Genomic DNA, 19,811 nt, shown 5'->3' with positions numbered 1-19,811 from the left:
TTATATTTGGTGGAAAGTACTTGGTCATGGACTACCATCCTATCCAAATGGTTTCAAGCAATTTTTACTGTCCATTTAGTGATATGGAAAGTGGTCTAGTCTCAGGCTCCATGGTATTTAAGGTTCTGAAAGACTACTTATTTCATGCTTTCATTTATCTACATTGCAGGCTTTTACTGTCCCGATGGCCAATCAGTCCCCAACCCTTACGACTATCTATGTCCTGTCGGCCATTACTGCCTTGTGAATACAGCCACACCCACCAGGTGTCCGTCTGGAGAGTACCAAGACGAGCTGGGCCAATGGACATGCAAGGACTGTCCACAAGGTAAACAAACCTTCCACTATTTTCACTCTTCCCTTCCACCATCCAGTCATTGACAAAAATGATGACAAGGGAAGAAAAGGGGTGTGGGGAGGGGTGAGGTAGAAAAGGTGTAATTAAATTTTTAAAAAAAAATATTGTCTAAAGGGAGGTAAGAAGGAAAATGAATTGTACTCCTTTGCTCCTTACCCACACAATGATGTTTTGCCAACAGTGCCAACTACCTACATGTGTCTGGTGATAGTTTTGATATATCTATTGGTAAGAAATTCCTATTCTTTTGTCTCAAATTCCTATTTTCTGACGTTCTGGTTCCACTTTTGGAAAGTGAAGGGTTAACAGGTCTGGGTAAAGTGGTTCATGGATTATTTCCAACATTATACAATGCAACCTGGGACTGCCCCCTTGCTGACACTTACTTGAAAAAAAAAAGTAGAAAGGCACCTGATAGTGATGACTTAGTTGCGGTCCAGCCCCTTTAGGGTGTAAGAAGTTAAGGATCCAAACACTTGTTCTTGGGGTGTTTCTACTCTGAGGACTTTCTGCTCTAGCTCTAGCTGAATTTCTCCTAACTATCATAGATAATCATTGACATACTGGTAATACAATACCTTTTCACTGCAGGCTACTACTGTGACAACAGTCTATCAGCTGTAGGCAACCTGACCAACTTTGCCTGTCCTGAAGGTTACTACTGCCCCAACAAGACCCAGTACTTTAACCAGTACCCCTGTCCATCTGGTACGTTCAACAACAAGACTCACAGGATAGAGGAATCACAGTGTCAGCTGTGTCTGCCTGGCTCTTACTGTCAGGCCACAGGCTTGCCTGAACCAGAGGGACTCTGTTATCCTGGGTAAGTTGGAATTATGGTTCGAACAACAAATAAAACATTCAGATTTGTTTGTAAAGAGCTGCATAATAATTGTCACTTGTTCATGAAAGATTTTATCACGCCTAAAGTCAAAGACCTATTATATGACAACAACCCTCATCCCATTTGAAAGCTTCAAAGTGAACCAGTAACAACAAGATATGAAGTGAATAGAAAAGTGCCAGAAGACAATAGAGAATAAAAATTTTTTCGCGGCGGTGGTGGGGTTTGAACCTGCGACCTTATTGGTACGACAACTCCGCCTGGCAGGTGAGAGCGTGGCTCTACCGTGTGAGCTATCCACGAACACAAAAAATATTCGTTTCAAACTCAAAGTCATTACTAGATCCCTCTCTCACCCACTTCTTGAGACCGCCGATTCATTCGTACACCACCATCGCGAATAATTTTGACCAGCAGTTAAGCTTAGTAGCCAATATTCTCAACACAAACATATAACATAGAAACGATTGAGACATTGAGTATGCTCCGGTGTATGGGGTGAATATTTAATTCAGAAAAGTGAGTGGAGCAGGCACTTATGTTGGTAACAACAAGATATGAAGTGAATAGAAAAGTGCCAGAAGACAATAGAGAATAAAAATTTTTTCGCGGCGGTGGTGGGGTTTGAACCTGCGACCTTTATTGGTACGACAACTCCGCCTGGCAGGTGAGAGCGTGGCTCTACCGTGTGAGCTATCCACGAACACAAAAAATATTCGTTTCAAACTCAAAGTCATTACTAGATCCCTCTCTCACCCACTTTTGAGACCGCCGATTCATTCGTACACCACCATCGCGAATAATTTTGACCAGCAGTTAAGCTTAGTAGCCAATATTCTCAACACAAACATATAACATAGAAACGATTGAGACATTGAGTATGCTCCGGTGTATGGGGTGAATTTTTAATTCAGAAAAGTGAGTGGAGCAGGCACTTATGTTGGTAACAACAAGATATGAAGTGAATAGAAAAGTGCCAGAAGACAATAGAGAATAAAAATTTTTTTCGCGGCGGTGGTGGGGTTTGAACCTGCGACCTTATTGGTACGACAACTCCGCCTGGCAGGTGAGAGCGTGGCTCTACCGTGTGAGCTATCCACGAACACAAAAAATATTCGTTTCAAACTCAAAGTCATTACTAGATCCCTCTCTCACCCACTTCTTGAGACCGCCGATTCATTCGTACACCACCATCGCGAATAATTTTGACCAGCAGTTAAGCTTAGTAGCCAATATTCTCAACACAAACATATAACATAGAAACGATTGAGACATTGAGTATGCTCCGGTGTATGGGGTGAATTTTTAATTCAGAAAAGTGAGTGGAGCAGGCACTTATGTTGGTAACAACAAGATATGAAGTGAATAGAAAAGTGCCAGAAGACAATAGAGAATAAAAATTTTTTCGCGGCGGTGGTGGGGTTTGAACCTGCGACCTTATTGGTACGACAACTCCGCCTGGCAGGTGAGAGCGTGGCTCTACCGTGTGAGCTATCCACGAACACAAAAAATATTCGTTTCAAACTCAAAGTCATTACTAGATCCCTCTCTCACCCACTTCTTGAGACCGCCGATTCATTCGTACACCACCATCGCGAATAATTTTGACCAGCAGTTAAGCTTAGTAGCCAATATTCTCAACACAAACATATAACATAGAAACGATTGAGACATTGAGTATGCTCCGGTGTATGGGGTGAATTTTTAATTCAGAAAAGTGAGTGGAGCAGGCACTTATGTTGGTAACAACAAGATATGAAGTGAATAGAAAAGTGCCAGAAGACAATAGAGAATAAAAATTTTTTCGCGGCGGTGGTGGGGTTTGAACCTGCGACCTTATTGGTACGACAACTCCGCCTGGCAGGTGAGAGCGTGGCTCTACCGTGTGAGCTATCCACGAACACAAAAAATATTCGTTTCAAACTCAAAGTCATTACTAGATCCCTCTCTCACCCACTTCTTGAGACCGCCGATTCATTCGTACACCACCATCGCGAATAATTTTGACCAGCAGTTAAGCTTAGTAGCCAATATTCTCAACACAAACATATAACATAGAAACGATTGAGACATTGAGTATGCTCCGGTGTATGGGGTGAATTTTTAATTCAGAAAAGTGAGTGGAGCAGGCACTTATGTTGGTAACAACAAGATATGAAGTGAATAGAAAAGTGCCAGAAGACAATAGAGAATAAAAATTTTTATTCTCTATTGTCTTCTGGCACTTTTCTATTCCACTTCATATCTTGTTGTTACCAACATAAGTGCCTGCTCCACTCACTTTTCTGAATTAAAAATTCACCCCATACACCGGAGCATACTCAATGTCTCAATCGTTTCTATGTTATATGTTTGTGTTGAGAATATTGGCTACTAAGCTTAACTGCTGGTCAAAATTATTCGCGATGGTGGTGTACGAATGAATCGGCGGTCTCAAGAAGTGGGTGAGAGAGGGATCTAGTAATGACTTTGAGTTTGAAACGAATATTTTTTGTGTTCGTGGATAGCTCACACGGTAGAGCCACGCTCTCACCTGCCAGGCGGAGTTGTCGTACCAATAAGGTCGCAGGTTCAAACCCCACCACCGCCGCGAAAAAATTTTTATTCTCTATTGTCTTCTGGCACTTTTCTATTCACTTCATATCTTGTTGTTACCAACATAAGTGCCTGCTCCACTCACTTTTCTGAATTAAAAATTCACCCCATACACCGGAGCATACTCAATGTCTCAATCGTTTCTATGTTATATGTTTGTGTTGAGAATATTGGCTACTAAGCTTAACTGCTGGTCAAAATTATTCGCGATGGTGGTGTACGAATGAATCGGCGGTCTCAAGAAGTGGGTGAGAGAGGGATCTAGTAATGACTTTGAGTTTGAAACGAATATTTTTTGTGTTCGTGGATAGCTCACACGGTAGAGCCACGCTCTCACCTGCCAGGCGGAGTTGTCGTACCAATAAGGTCGCAGGTTCAAACCCCACCACCGCCGCGAAAAAATTTTTATTCTCTATTGTCTTCTGGCACTTTTCTATTCACTTCATATCTTGTTGTTACCAACATAAGTGCCTGCTCCACTCACTTTTCTGAATTAAAAATTCACCCCATACACCGGAGCATACTCAATGTCTCAATCGTTTCTATGTTATATGTTTGTGTTGAGAATATTGGCTACTAAGCTTAACTGCTGGTCAAAATTATTCGCGATGGTGGTGTACGAATGAATCGGCGGTCTCAAGAAGTGGGTGAGAGAGGGATCTAGTAATGACTTTGAGTTTGAAACGAATATTTTTTTGTGTTCGTGGATAGCTCACACGGTAGAGCCACGCTCTCACCTGCCAGGCGGAGTTGTCGTACCAATAAGGTCGCAGGTTCAAACCCCACCACCGCCGCGAAAAAATTTTATTCTCTATTGTCTTCTGGCACTTTTCTATTCACTTCATATCTTGTTGTTACCAACATAAGTGCCTGCTCCACTCACTTTTCTGAATTAAAAAGTGAACCAGTATAAAGTCCAGAAATATCTTATCAAACAAGCAAACCAAACTAAAATATTGATGGAACTTTCCTGTTTATAACAGTCTGTAAAGCCTTTTAAAAGGAATTTTGAGAGATAAAATAAGCTGAAAGTGAATTGCTATTATGCCACCCATTGCCTTATGTCCTGGTGAACAGATATTAGGTTTACCAGGACAAACTGCCATCCCAATCAAATACCACCAACAAAACTAAGAAAGAAGTGCTACTATAGATAGATAGAAGTTGACGTCATGCAGGTCTTTGTTATTGTTTTTTTTTGCCATCCGCGTTTATGAGTAATTCTCACTGAACTGTATTATCCGGACTATAAATGTTCATGGTTACACAGAGCTTTGTGTGTTGGTACGTATACTTCCTGATGGCAATGTTGTAAACTTATTAGCCAAGCGCATACTATCTATAGACAACACTAATCAACCCTAATTCATTCATTGTTTCAAATACAATAAGGGTATGGAATTCCATGCCCAACAACTTGACAGTTATGAGAAATTTACTTGTCAATTAGAAAACATTTCTGTGACAGGAAGACATAATGATTGTGATGCAGACCCATAACCTAACACCATCCCTCACCACACCACACAAATGTTGGGTCTATCTTCACTACTAAAGTTGCAACAGTATATAGATAGAATGAAACTGGCGTCACTCAGCTCTTTGTTATTGTATTTAGCCAGCCATTTTAATGATTAGTTCTCACTAAATTCTATCCATCAGACTATAAATGTTTAAGACGACATATAGTTTTGTGTGTTGGTACGTTATATCCGGCCGACGAATGTTGTGAGTATTTTACCTAAACGCACAACACCTATAAACTGGATTGAAATTAACAGATTTGATATATCATAGTATGAAGTAAATTACACCTTTATCAATGTGTCAGAAATATTTAATGGTTTACCTTTTCTCCTCTAACCCAACAGCTACTACTGTGAGGGCAACAACACAAGTCCAATCCCAGCGGAGACGATCTGTCCTGTGGGCAACTACTGTCCAGAGGGAAGTTATCAACCCACCCCTTGTCCCCAGGGTACCCTTGCCTCCAGCACAGGAAATGACAATGCCACGGACTGTGAACCTTGTAACCCTGGACGATACTGCACTCCCAGCAGTTCTATGAGCGGTAAATTTTTAGCATTGTTTTCTTATTCCTCTGCGCCCCCCCCCCCCCCCCCCCCCATTCCTTTTCTCTTTCCTCTTTTCTATCTCTTTCTGCTTCTTCTCAAGTTGCTCTTCCTCCTCCTCCTCCCCCTCCAAAACCACTTTGTTTCTCCCCTCTTCCTACTCCTCCGCCTCCTACTCTCCTCTTCCTCTCCTTCTCCTCCTCCTCCTCCTTTTCTGCCTCCTCCTTCACCTCCAAAACCACTTCGTTTCTCTCCTCCTTATTTTCTCCTCTTCCTTCTCCTCTCCCAAATACTCCTCCTTCTTGATGGTTTTATTGTGAAGTAGAATGTTACTCAGTTTGTGACCCGCAAATCTCAGCTATATTTCTTGCTTTGGCATTGCCAGTTGAGTCCTTGGAAAAGACTCTTTGCTCTCATTTTTTTCTCACCATACTCTGTAAAAATGAGTACCTGGCCTATAGATAGTATGCGCTTGGCTTAGAAGCTCATAACATTGCCATCTGGAAGTATAACGGACCAACACACAAAACTATGTGTAACCGTGAACTTTTATAGTCGGGGTAATACAGTTTAGTGAGAATCATTCACAAACACAGATGGCAAAATACAATAACAAAGGCTTGAGTGACGTCATCTTCGTTCTATCTATAACAGCATTGTCTCTAGCATGAAAAAAATGTAATTGTGCCTTCAAGTAGCATCTTTTATTTTACATGTTGAGACATGCTGTTGGCTTGGAGTCCCTTGTAAAGTGCTTTGAATTATTGTTTTGAGTGTCCTTACTCTCTTCTTCCTCTCCCTTCTCTTTTCATTTTCACAATATATTTCTAACTTTGGTTTATGTGTGATATAAGGAGGTTATAATGTAATTATACCAAAAAAACAAAAAAATTAGTCCTTCAGATCCATTTTTTTTTTAGGCCCATGGAGCTGGAGTTTATTCCAGTTTCTATAGCATGTAATAGACAACAGTAATTACTTGCTACCTTTGGATAGGACGCTTGTATAATGCAAAATACTTTCCACCTAACAGACCTAGCTGTCCAATCAATGGTTTGGGGGAGGGGGTGTCAGAAAATAAATCTTGACTTCACTGAGGATTAATTTCAGTCTCCCTGTGTTTGAAGCGAGTGCTATACCAACTGAGCTATTGGAAAGATATATGAATAATGCTTTTTATTTATTCATAAAAAAAATCTATTTGACTCTACTGTCTATCCCTAGGTGTCAGTTTACCATGTGATCCAGGCTATATCTGTCTGACGGGATCTGCCTATGCCAACCCCACTGATAACGTCATGGGCTACATCTGTCCTGTTGGTCACTACTGTCTCTCTGGAGATGTGGTTGAAACACCTTGTGACAAGGGAACATATGGACCGTCCACTGGATTAGGTAAGGGGGTGATTGTTACAGAGTTTGGACTTGTTGTTACTTTGCCGTCATCTTCATCATCATCATCATCATCATCATCGTCATTATCATCATTATCATCATCGTCATCATCATCATCACCATCATCATCATCATCATTGCCATTATCATGATCATCATCATCATTATAATTTTCATGATCATTGTCGTCCTCATGGTAATAGTCATTGTCATTGTCATAATCATCATCACGATCATAGTCATAAAAATCCCAATTTTTATAATCATCCCCATCATTACTTATTCTATTTCCATTAACATCATCATTATCACCGCCTCCAGCACCACCACAATAACCACCACCACCTCCACTTTTCTATTTCCCCCATCTCTTCTATAGATGCCTGTCTAATGTGCCCAGAGGGTCAGACTTGTCCAGACCAAGGAATGAACGCCTCCCTGCCTTGTCCTGCTGGTTATTACTGTGAGAATGGAACTGACAACGATGGAACTCCATGCCCAATGGGTGAGGCACCGCCACTGATTAGGGCCTTTTATCAACCTTTACCTGAATATCTTGGGATATATTATTTAACTTTCATTACACCACTTGGCATCTTCCAATGGTCACACACCACAATATTATAACGTTTTAGTCAGGCTTATTCAGGCATTTTTATTTTTTATCACATTCGTGTACAGTCATGAATCTGCCTGGCTGCTGTGTCAAAATACAATGTTCAACCAGATGCTGTGCAGTTTCAACTTCTTTGCCACAATGTGTGCGTGTTGGATAAGTGGAAAGTTCCAACTGATGTTAGGTGGCCATTGTTAAGTCGATTCTAGACCTTAGTCTATTTGCAGCCACCCAGTGCCTCTTTTTGCTGGTACAGAAACCTGACAACTCTCCCAATTTCGAGAAGACTATGTCCCTGCTTCCACGAGGGACCCAACAAAATAGAGAGGGTAATTGGGGTAACTCTTCTCAGACACATAATGGATGGTGCCCCTAGTGCGAGCTGAAACAAGTCGGGGGGGCCCTTGTACTTAGCTTCTCTGACTCCGGACAGGGTTGCACATACGAGATTGAAGTCAAGCACTTGGCTGATCTGGGTATCTGGCTTAAGCAATGGCGAATTCTGTAAAAGCTGAAAGGATTCCAGATGTGTTGTACTGCATGAAATAAATGGATATTTTATTCTAGCTGGGTTGAAGGAGGGGTGGTGGAGGGGGGGGGGAGGGAGAAGGGAAAATGTAGTATTTGCTGGAATGGCCAAGTGGAAAAGCTTTGCATGTTCACCTAGCTCTATGTAGGACTTGGGTTTAGAGCTCTGCTCTTGGCTTCTCATAACATTTTTATTATTACGAATTCAACTATAGTTGCTTCCAAAGCATCATTGCGTTATAGCTGTGACTCTTTGGAAATTATTTTGAAGACAAAATTAAAATTTAAACCCATTGAGTTTGATGGGAAAATGTTAGAATTTAAACTCATTTATTTGTTAAACAAATTGTCTTCTATCTTTTCTTCAGGAACCTACAATCCCCATCTTGGTCTGAGTCACGCATGGCAATGCCTGCCTTGTCCAGCTGGTCAGTTCTGTAATGAGACTGGAATGTCCAATCCAGGTGGAGACTGTCTGGCTGGATTCCTGTGTGTGGCCAATGCCACGTCTGCTGCCCCTGATGATGGATCCAACGGGCCTTGCCCTGCTGGACATTACTGTCTTGAAGGTATTTCATTTATCCTTTTTTTTTCATTGGTAAATTTTTAAAAACCCAACAGAATTGCCCCCATCCATCGCCTAAGCATTCCATACTCCTGCAAAGGATCATCACATTGCCGTCGTACAGGAGCTTGCGTGCTGCTATGACCCTGAAGGTGATACCAGCCTAGATCCAATCCTGCCATACAGGTGAAGATGAGTAGCCAGACCAAGAATGATCCAATCGAGCGTTATAAAAAGGCTTTAGTACTTAGGTTTGATTGTCTCCATCTTTATCCTATGATAATATGATTATCCTACCCTTCTTCCTTAGGCACCCTGTCAGCCACACCATGTCCAAGAGGCACCATGCGAAATGCCACAGGGGCCGAAGCCGAGGCCGACTGCTGGCCCTGCGATCCAGGCTTCTACTGTGACACCACAGGCAGTCTAGGTCCAGCCGGCGTGTGCGATGCCAGATACTACTGTCCAGACGCTGCCAAGATCGACACAGCCCAGCCGTCGTCCTATCCTTGTCCTGCTGGATTCTACTGTCCTCAACAAACAGGAGTCCCCATGGGTTGTCCTCCCGGTAAGCATCACACCACTTTCAAAGCGATACCAAAAAAAAACAACACTTGAGCTTTTATATAGCGCAATATCCACTAAACATGCTAAAAGTGCTTTTCAAAGGGTCCCTGACCAACAGAAACACGTAACGTGTAGAACAAGACATGATGCCTGTAAGGCGATATTACATTTTTTTTTCTGACAGAGACAGGTACTCATTTTACACCCGAGTATGGTGAGAGATGTGAGTAAAGAGCCTTTTCCAAGGACTCAACTATGCACCAAGCGAGGCTCGAACCCAAGACTTTCTGATCCAAAAGCAAGTGTCATACCACAAGACCACATAGCCGCACAAAGCTGCTAGAAGCTGTGGACTGAAAAAAGTTATAAACAAAAATGAATATAACAGCTTCCAAAAAAAGAACAAAATACCAGACATGGAACAGTTGGGGCTCAAAACCCTTCTTCATCCAATTACAAAAAAACTGAAGAGGGGTATTGAGCCCAAAACGTTCCATGTTTGGTGTTTTGGTCTTTTTTTTTTAAGCTGTTATAATCATTTTTGTTTATTACTTTTTATAGTCCACTTTTATAATTTTTTATGGGAAAGTTGGATGTCAGCAAGAGAGCATTTATGAGCAAATATCTCAATCTTGTATTTTATTTTTGTGAACTAATTACTCAAAATTGCATTTAAAGTCTAAATTGTGACCCATTATCTCAAAACGGTATTATGTCGGGATCGATTTGATTCTTAGAATTAAGTGTTGTGCTTAATATATCAAATTTAAGTTTAAATCGAAGGATTTATTGAAAAGAATTGAGTTTTGTTTCTTTCACTTCAAAAAGCTGACATATCGTCTATATCTGTGCGGCTATGTGGTCTTGTGGCATGGCACTCCCTTTCAGAATGGAAGGTCATGGGTTCGAGCCTCGTTCAGCGCATAGCTGAGCCCTTGGAAAAGGCTCTTTGCTCACATTCTCTCACCTTACTCGGGTGTAAAATAAATACCTGGCTGTCAACAGCATTGTATCTGTCCGAAAAAAATTGTAATATCGCCTAACAGTCGCGTTCTACATGTTACGTGTTGCTGTTGGTCAGGGACCATTTGTAAAGTGCTTTGAGCATGTTTAGTGGATATTGTGCTATAAAATATAATCTTTATAGTCAATTTTCTTCATCTATATTCTACCGACATAATGATACCATTTTGAGGTGTTGGATCACAATTCTGAGGTCTAAGCAAAATTAGTATGCTTTCATTGAGGAAAATTACGGTGCTTTCTCAAACTGTAAAACAAAAGAAGAATCTATTCTCGTTACTGCTTATAACGCAGTGCTCAATTACGCCTCGGTCAAGAGGGATAATGTATGTAGAGTGCACTATCTAAAAACAGGATTTTGAAGTCAAAATAGATTCATTGTCATGAATCGGATCACAAATCAGCTTGACTGTTACTTGTACATTGCGGTGATCAATTTGACTCCAAGATTCTGTATAAATTTCACCCTAATTATCAAATCAAACTTTGAGTCACAATCTTCATGGTCTCATTTCCCCTTTTATTCTCCATTCTCCAGGTACTTACCAACCCAATGTGGGAGAACAGACATGTCTAGAATGCCCAACAGGCTTTGTGTGCGTCCAGAATACCAGTATCCCCGATCCATGCCCGTCTTACTCCTACTGTCCCAACGGTACCTCTGATCCCATTCTATGCCCCAACGGTACTTACACCGATGCAGTTACGACTGGATTGGAAGCTGCTGAAGATTGTAGCACCTGTATTGCAGGTATGGATTTTATACTAAAAACTTTTTTTTTTTAAATTACCTTTATTCGTTTCATAGGGGAAATTTGTTTTTAGGGTCTATTCCAAGGGAAGACTGGAATGATCCAGGCATCAGCCACAGTGCAGCTTTGCAAACTGAGCTTGTGGAAGGTGACTTGCTCAAGGCCAGAAAGTGCAGCAAGTATTCGAACTCTGTACCTTTCAGGTACAAAGCAGAGCAGAAACTACAGCTGAGCCACGCTGCCCCATTACTTATTTAGTCCTTTCACACCTCCAAGAGCATAGGCCATCAACGGTACTAAATTGGACATGATTTTGGGCTGCCATCTCCACTTCCTTCCATGTTGTCCCTTTCCTCTTCAATCCAGCCTCCAGCTGCTGCTTGGCCTTCCACAGATTGTTTTGGTCTGTTTTGATTGGTGGTTGTTCTGAATTATCTTAAGTTTTTAAAATGTCTAAGTAAAATAAGCGTGACGCTTGACAAAGAATGTACGAGGCGTTTGAGATGTGGGTGTATAGAAGAATGTTGAGGCTATCATGGACAGACAGGTATTCGAACGAGGAAGTGTTGGAGAAAGTGAGAAAGGGAAGAATATTGATCGATACCATCAGAAAGAGGCAGTTATGGTTTCTGGGACATGTGTGGAGAAGAGATGGAATAGAAAAGTTGGTAACATCTGGGATGATCGAAGGAAATAGAGCTAGAGGAAGAGAAAGAATGACTTATCTAAATAACCTAAGAATGGCCAAATGTGACTTAAGCAACACAGATTTCATGCGCACTGCAGAGTCGTGATTCGTAGAGACAGCTGACCGGCAACGTGCTCAAGAGCACAAGCCATCATGGATGAAGTAAAACAAAGAAAAGAATGAATGTTTTTTGTTTTTTTAAAAATGACAATGTAAAAGGTAAACATTCTGGGGAAAAGACCCTTTGTCAGCAGGACAAAAATAATAGAGAAAAATCAGACTTGAATCGAAAGAATTTATTATTTTAGAAATTATACAAATTCAGGTTTGGATATTTTAAAAAGTGTAGATCAATATCCACTAAATGTGCTCAAAACTTTTTAAAAGGGATCCCAAGCCATCAGTGTCATTAACATGTATTGCAAGGCGTGACACCTGTTTAATATTGCTGTCATTGACTGATGAATCATATGATAAAAGAATATCACAATTTGTTTTTTTCTTTTTCCAGGCAAATACTGTGTAGGAGGTCAGATAGCTGGTGACTGTGCTGCAGGCTACTGGTGCAGATACGGTAACGATGTTCCCAACCCCAGCAACAGTACTGGAGACAATGGACTCTGTCCTTACGGATTCTACTGTCCTGCTGGTGAGAGTTGTCAAATACTGGTTTGTTTAATGTGTAACATGACACCATGACTAATACACAGCCTCGGAGATGATTTACAAGGATAAATAAAATCCTGTCTCAACTGAAAACAGATACACTTATATGTGACCCATCATCTCAAAATGGTATTATGTTGGGCTGAACTTGACTCTCAAAGTTTAAGTTAGAAATACATTAATGAGGAATACAAACTTCGAGCCTGTTGCAATGTAAGGAAATGGCATTTACTCTCCACCACAACGGAAGTGAAATGAACCCCAAGTGTCATGTATATGGCTATAAATTAAATTTCCAGAATCTTGTCCATCCTTACATAATACCGTTTTGAGATGGTGGTCACAAATCCGATTGCTCCCCTAATAGGAAATGTTTCCAGGTTATCAGCTTATTCCAGGGCAAGAACAAATAGCAATAGAAAGGGACAATAGATGAGGAATGTTTCTTGGGCAGCTATTTATTTATTTTTTTAAAAATGTTTTTTAAAGATTTTGATAACAAAAGATGTTAAAAAGGTTCATCTGCATTCAGCTCAATAAATGATCATTTCAGTTCTATTAGAGAAATTAGATTGATTCTCAAGGGTTTTGAAAATTTTAATTCAATCTGAATACCTAAAAAAATATTTCTTTTTAGATTAGAAAGAGTGATATAACCCCCCCCCCCCTCCCCCCCCCAAAAAAAAAGACCAAAAAAAACAAGCTATACAAGGGAGGTTGTTGATTTAAAATAGAATCTAGCCAGATAAAAAAAAATAACAAAAAAAAAAAAAAAAAAAAAAAAAACCCAACAACTATAGGTTATTAGCAGTTTAGAGAAATAAATTCAAAAACTAAAATCTTTTGACTGATAGGTGTTGTTTCTCAATCACCCGTGTTCAAGATGAAACATACCATGGTGAATGTTCAAAGTGATTAGGGCAACGCGAACTAACCATTAACCCTCTCCTTACCAGCTATTTTCAGGATTTTCCCCCAAAACTTCACACCCAACTAGCACAAAAATAGATTTTTTATCACTCAAACACAATAGCAGTAAGTTCTTGCAATACAGAATTTCTTTAGCAAAACATGCTCTACAACACACTGTTCATTTTCTTTAAATTTCATGATGTACAAGAGAAATTTGAATGAGAAAATTGTCGGTTACATCGTAACGAATGTGACGATTTTACAATAGGTGTTAAGGAGAGGGTTAAAGAGCTCCATGGCTTCGGGGGGATTTTAAATCTTTTTTTTCCCCCACTAGGTACAACGACACCCCAAGTATGTCCGCAATACAAGTTTATTGACAAGATTGGTGCAGGAGACGTGACAGAGTGTCAGCCTTGTCCAGGTGGCCGTATTTGTCCTGACAATTCCACCTTCTCCATCGCATGTTATGCTGGATACTATTGTAAGGTGTCTGAGGAGATGCAGCCTTGTCCTGTCACGTAAGGAAGACAATAACAACAACAACAACAAAAAGCACCCTTACTCTTTAAAGATATATAATGAAGTAATGTGATGATATTTGTCCTTGATTCTTATGAACCCCATTTATATCGAGATACATTTGATGCCGTCAATAATAATCTGATTAAAATAATAATATAGATAATAATGATGATGATATGGTTAATAATAAAAAACTAATCAGTGCTGATGGTTTTCCTCGGATCCGCTGAAATCCGCAATTTTTGAGTCCAGAGGAGGAATTTCCTCCTTTTAAAAATTACATTTTCTCGAAACATTGTGCTAGCAATGAGAGAGTTGATGTGTGGTGGAACACACAGGTGCAGTTTCCCACTCTCCAGAAGTTAGCTAGAGTATCAATGATAGTCTATCATCTCAATTGCTCTAAAAGTGGGGTTTAGTGCAGTAAAAATGGGGCTTAAAGGCAATCTTTCAACATTTTCCTACTATTTCACTTTCTGTCACCATCAGCAATGAATAATAATAGTAATAATCATGATGACAATGATATGATTGTGCAGCATGAAAAGTCATTCATAATATAAAGTGCACTTACAATGGTATACATTGTTTTATTTCTTCCTCTTTCCCCTTCCTTTAGGACATATAATGACCAAGAAGGAGCCGAGGACGAAAGCTGGTGTCTGCCATGCCCTGCTGGGTATTTGTGTACCACAGAGGGGACATACAACTACACACTCAATCCGTGTCCGCCTGGGTCTTACTGTGTCAATGCTACTGCAGCACCTGCTGCATGTCCAATGGGAACTTACAGGTAACGCTGTCTTTGATATCCACTATAGAGGAGGAGAAGAATGATGATGATGATGGTGATGTTGGTGATGGTTATGAGGAGGAGGAGTAGGAGAAGCAGACGAAGCAGAAGAAGAGGAAGAAGAAGAAGAAGAAGAAGAAGAAGAAGAAGAAGAAGAAGAAGAAGAAGAAGAAGAAGAAGAAGAAGAAGGAGGAGGAGGAGAAGGAGGAGGAGGAAGAGGAGGAGGAGGAGAAGGAGGAGGAGTAGGAAGAGGAGAAAAAGAAGAAGAATAGGAAGAAGAGGAGGAGAAGGAGGAGGAAGAGGAGAAAAAGAAGAATATGAAGAAAAAGAGGAGAAGGTTGAATTGGAGCAACAGAATGTAGAATCTGATTCAGTTCTAGTGCAAGTAATTGTTATATTTGAAGCTTTTATGGTATGTTGTTTTTTACTCAATACTTTTGTAATCCACAAATTTTATTCAGCTTTGTAATGATTTTACCACAAAATTATCATTTATTCGCTTTAAAAAAAATTCCTATTGATTTATTTCAGAGGTGAAGTAGGGGCAGGCTCGTTGGACGATTGTACCCTGTGTCCTGCTGGCTTCTACTGTCCCAATGAGAATATGACTTACCCTGGAATTCAGTGCGACCAAGGAATGGCCTGTCCTGCTGGATCACAGAATCAGACCATTTGTAGTGCAGGTGAATAAATTTTTATAAAAGTGTTGTTGTAAGTCGTCTTTCAACATAAGGTTCATAGAGCTGGAACATATTCTGGTTCCTTTAGCGTGGAATAGATAATAGCAAAATGTTACAATGGTAACATGGCCATGAATCAAACATCTTGTCCTTTAAAAAATGTCTAAATGACGTCAAGTACGTCCAAAATATTAATCTTTTCCTACAACTCCTTCTGATTATTACTGTAACATGTCCTAGTCCTTTTAACATTATAGAGTGATGTCTTATGTCCAAAATCTTTATTCTAAAACAACCACTTTCTCCCAGGCTACTATTGTAACGTCAATAGGTCAGACATCATGTCTTTTAAAATTATTGAATAACCTCTTGTGTGTTCAAAATATTAATCTATACCGACCACTTTTTCCTGGTCACTACTGTAACATGACTGTGGATCAGACAGGTGTTCTTTTCAAACTGTTAAATTACATCTAGTATGTACAAAATATTAATATTTTCCTACCACTTCTTTCAGATTATTCCTGTAACATGTCTTTGTCCTTTTGAAATCATAGAATGATGTCTTATGTCCAAAATATGATTGTAAAACTACCCTTTTTTTCCCATATTACTACTGCAACATGTCCATGAGGTCCACTAACCTTGTAATATTGTGTGTTATATTAATATTAGAACTTATTCAAGTTATCCCATCGCTTAGTTCTTTGAAGAATCCCCCCCCCCCCCCCTCTTCGTCTAATCTTTTCATTTTTTATTTACCTTTTTATTATATAAATCTACCTTTATAATCCATTCAGTCATTTAACACCACATCTGCCATACCACTGTGCCCTTTTGAAAGATTGAATAACGTTTTGTATGTCCAAAATATTAATCTATACTCACCATTTTTTCCCCCCAGGTTACTACTGTAACATGTCCATGGGTCAGACCCCTTGTCCACCAGGTTACTATTGCCCTGAAATGTCCAGCTTCCCCATCCTGTGTCCTGTCGGCCATTACTGTGATGGAATTAACGACTGCAACTGCAATGCTACTGACGCAGGTAGGGAGAGAAGACGTAACAAGATTATTGTGCTTTGAGCAAGTCAAACTGATACTAAGCTGCTAGAAGCTGTGGACTGTAAAAAGTAATAAACAAAAATGAATTTAACAGGTTAAAAAAAAAATAATAAAATACCAAATACAGAATGTTTCAGGCAGAAATTCCTCTGCCGTCGATCTATTTTTTAAAATAGTGTATTTATGTTTTCATTGGGTTTTTTTTCCTTTGCTGTTGTTAGCTGAAGAAGGGTTTTGAGTCTAAAACATTCCCTGCTTGGAATGTCCTTTTTTTTCGGAGCTGTTCTATTAATTTTTGTTTATTACCATTTTAGCGTGTTGTTCTGTTTGGAGAATACATGTTGTCATTTTGTTTGCTATAAAAAAAGTTCTTGTTTAGTCTTTAAATGCCCAATGGTCCTGATCAATGTCAATCCCTCAATTTTCTATTGCTGAAACTGGCAATAGCTATGTGGTTGATTAATACCCTATTTTCTACCCGATCTTTATTTATTCATTTACTCATTAATTCTTGTCGGAACAATGAAGCTTATGGGGGGCTAAAAAAGAAAACTGACTTGCCTATAGCAGAAAAAATAAAGACTTGCCTATAGCAGGATTCTGTCAGAATTGCTTCAGGTCTCATCGGCAACCTGTTTTCAATATTATAATATTAGGAAGGTTGTTGTGATGATGATGATGATGATGAAGATGGTGATGATGATGATGATGTTGTTGTTGATGCCGGTTTGTAGCACTAGACAGGTCTGTTATTGTTTTTTTGTTTTTTTTTCTCTTCTTCTATATCTTTTTATTATTTCAGGTTGAAATTTGAATTGACCTCGTATGTCTTATTTTTTCCCTCCTAGGTGCTATCGAACCACGTCAATGCCCACTGGGTTACAAAGAATACAGTGGCTCTCTTCGTAGAAGCTTTGAGGAGACCTGTGAACCTTGTGCCCCTGGATATTACGGTGCCCATCCCAATAGGACGGAATGCACACCGTGTCGCGCTGGTGTGGTGTGTAAGAACGGGGCAACCACAGATAATCCAGTCTCCAACAGCAGCTCTCAGGCATATTGGCTTGGATATGCCACCACCAACTCCTATCTATGTCCTCCTGGTATGTCTCTCTGTTTAACATAATAATGATGAGGGTGATAATAATAAAAATTATTATTATTATTATTATTTATTATTATTATTATTATTATTATTATTCTTATTCTTATTCTTATTATTATTATTATTATTATAAAAATGCAACAATAATGATAATAATAATAATTATAATAATAATAATTATTATAATAATAATAATTATAATAAAAATACAACGATAATGCTAATAATAATGATAATAATAATGATAATAATAATAACAATAATAATAAATATTATTTATTATTTTTTATTATTATTATTATTATTATTATTATTATTATTATTATTATTATTATTATTATTATTTGACTGACCTATCTGTGTCACAAGTGCTGTAAAACCATTAAATACAAACAAATTGACTATTTCCCCCAGGTCACTACTGTCCAGAGGCAAGCTTTGAGCCCACCGAATGTCCAACCGGCCGTTACAATCCTAACGAAGAAGGCAAGAGTCTGAGTGACTGCCTGAAATGTCCTAAGAACACATACAATCCCTACCAAGCTCAAACAGGATGCTTCTCATGTGGGGGATTGGCCAGTCAACCAGATACTGGCTCTTCTACTTGTGTCTGCACTGGTGCTGGAAGAGATTATCAGGTAATTTGTAGTTATGTGGTCTTGTGGTAGGACACTCGTCTTTGGACTGAAAGGTCCAGGGTTCGAGTCCTGCTCTGAGTAGCGAAGAGTTGAGTCCTTGGAAAAGGCTCTTTACTCACATTCTCTCACCCATACTCAGGTGTAATGTGAAAATTAGAAATTTTCCGGCTGACCTTGTTTGGTATTGGTGAATTGAATTTTAAAGATGAAAGCATTGATTATTTTAAGGCAACAGGTAAGGGGAAGATATAGATGGATGTGTATTCTTCTCTATGATTTAAGGGTGATATCATTTGACAAAGAGAAGATTTGCATGAAATATTTTCTTATATACTCTTTACAAGAACAATTTTCAGGCGTTTATTTATTTTAGCTAAGGGCATCCTTTTATATAGTTTCACAACCATTGATTTATTGTTTTACTCGTAAAAATTGATTATAAAATCTGGAACTTCATAATAATTCAATTACTTCTTACTGTTGTGACTCATAGACAGATTAACTTTTATAATATAATAATAATAATAATAATAATAATAATAATAATAATAATAATAATAGTAATAATAATAATAGTAATAATAATAATAATAATAATAATAATAATAATAATAATAATAATAAAAGTAATAATAATAATAATAATAATAATAATAATAATAATAATAATAAGCAGCATATTTCTATAGCACCTTTCATCGAAACCTCAAAGCGCTTTTTTTTTAAAAATTATTTTTAAAATGATGCAATTTACCTCCACCCAGCTGTCAGACAAAACGTGTCCTTGCAAGGCTGGCTATATCCAAGAAGGGACATCAGAGGATTGCTCCAAACAAGTGTTCCCTAGATGTGGCTCTGGCACAACACGTACACAAGATGGACGATGCTTCAGTGATTCTCAATGGGAGGCACATTGCTCTCAGGTAAATTTGATTGCCTATAGAATTATTATATCAGTAGTACTCCAATACTCTAGGGTCACAAAAGCTCAGTGTGTAGAGCACTTGTATTGCAAGTAAAGGGACAGGTTTGGTTCTCTTTGAGTCTAAGGTTTGTTTGGGTTTTTTTTATTTTTCAAATCCCTCTGTTCACTCAGCGTGGACTGGATAGCAGGTTCTGTTAAATTTAGGGGAAAACACTTAGCAATATCATAATAGCATTCTATCCAAAGGGTAGGATGCAATTGTTACTGGACAGTAACTGTCCATTAAATAAGATAGAAACTTAGGCTCTATTGTCCTTATTGCTTTGCTTCAAACGTTAGTATTTTTCATCACCATTACGCCAGTTCATAAGGGGGGGGGGGGGGTGATGAAAACAAAACAGAAGAAATAATGATAGGATAGACTTCAGTTTGAGGCCACAGTAATTTTTCTATTGGGAGAATTTTTGTCTTTGGTCCACCTCCATTGAAGATGTGATAC

At 39.0% G+C, this 19,811-nt stretch overlaps 1 protein-coding gene across 1 annotated transcript in view; it reads left to right on the top strand.

The window, feature by feature from the left end:
- Positions 1-19,811, top strand: part of LOC144959016 (uncharacterized) — a 212,342-nt gene that overhangs the window by 139,270 nt on the left and 53,261 nt on the right. Inside the window, exons 55-70 of the mRNA XM_078891350.1 lie at positions 170-328; positions 950-1,181; positions 5,669-5,868; positions 7,094-7,264; positions 7,644-7,769; positions 8,777-8,977; positions 9,284-9,541; positions 11,102-11,314; positions 12,515-12,652; positions 13,919-14,102; positions 14,726-14,899; positions 15,431-15,582; positions 16,484-16,627; positions 17,493-17,747; positions 18,164-18,387; positions 19,152-19,310. Coding sequence (XP_078747476.1) covers positions 170-328; positions 950-1,181; positions 5,669-5,868; positions 7,094-7,264; positions 7,644-7,769; positions 8,777-8,977; positions 9,284-9,541; positions 11,102-11,314; positions 12,515-12,652; positions 13,919-14,102; positions 14,726-14,899; positions 15,431-15,582; positions 16,484-16,627; positions 17,493-17,747; positions 18,164-18,387; positions 19,152-19,310 — 2,990 coding nt within the window. The remainder of the gene's footprint in view (positions 1-169; positions 329-949; positions 1,182-5,668; positions 5,869-7,093; positions 7,265-7,643; positions 7,770-8,776; positions 8,978-9,283; positions 9,542-11,101; positions 11,315-12,514; positions 12,653-13,918; positions 14,103-14,725; positions 14,900-15,430; positions 15,583-16,483; positions 16,628-17,492; positions 17,748-18,163; positions 18,388-19,151; positions 19,311-19,811) is intronic.

The sequence above is a fragment of the Berghia stephanieae genome, chromosome 13 (assembly GCF_034508935.2).
Source record: "Berghia stephanieae isolate SIO BIC M18660-M18661 chromosome 13, UCSD_Bste_1.3, whole genome shotgun sequence".
In the NCBI taxonomy this organism is placed as follows: domain Eukaryota; kingdom Metazoa; phylum Mollusca; class Gastropoda; order Nudibranchia; family Aeolidiidae; genus Berghia; species Berghia stephanieae.
Note: the sequence above shows the minus strand (reverse complement) of the source record. Positions and strands in the feature narration are given on the sequence as shown.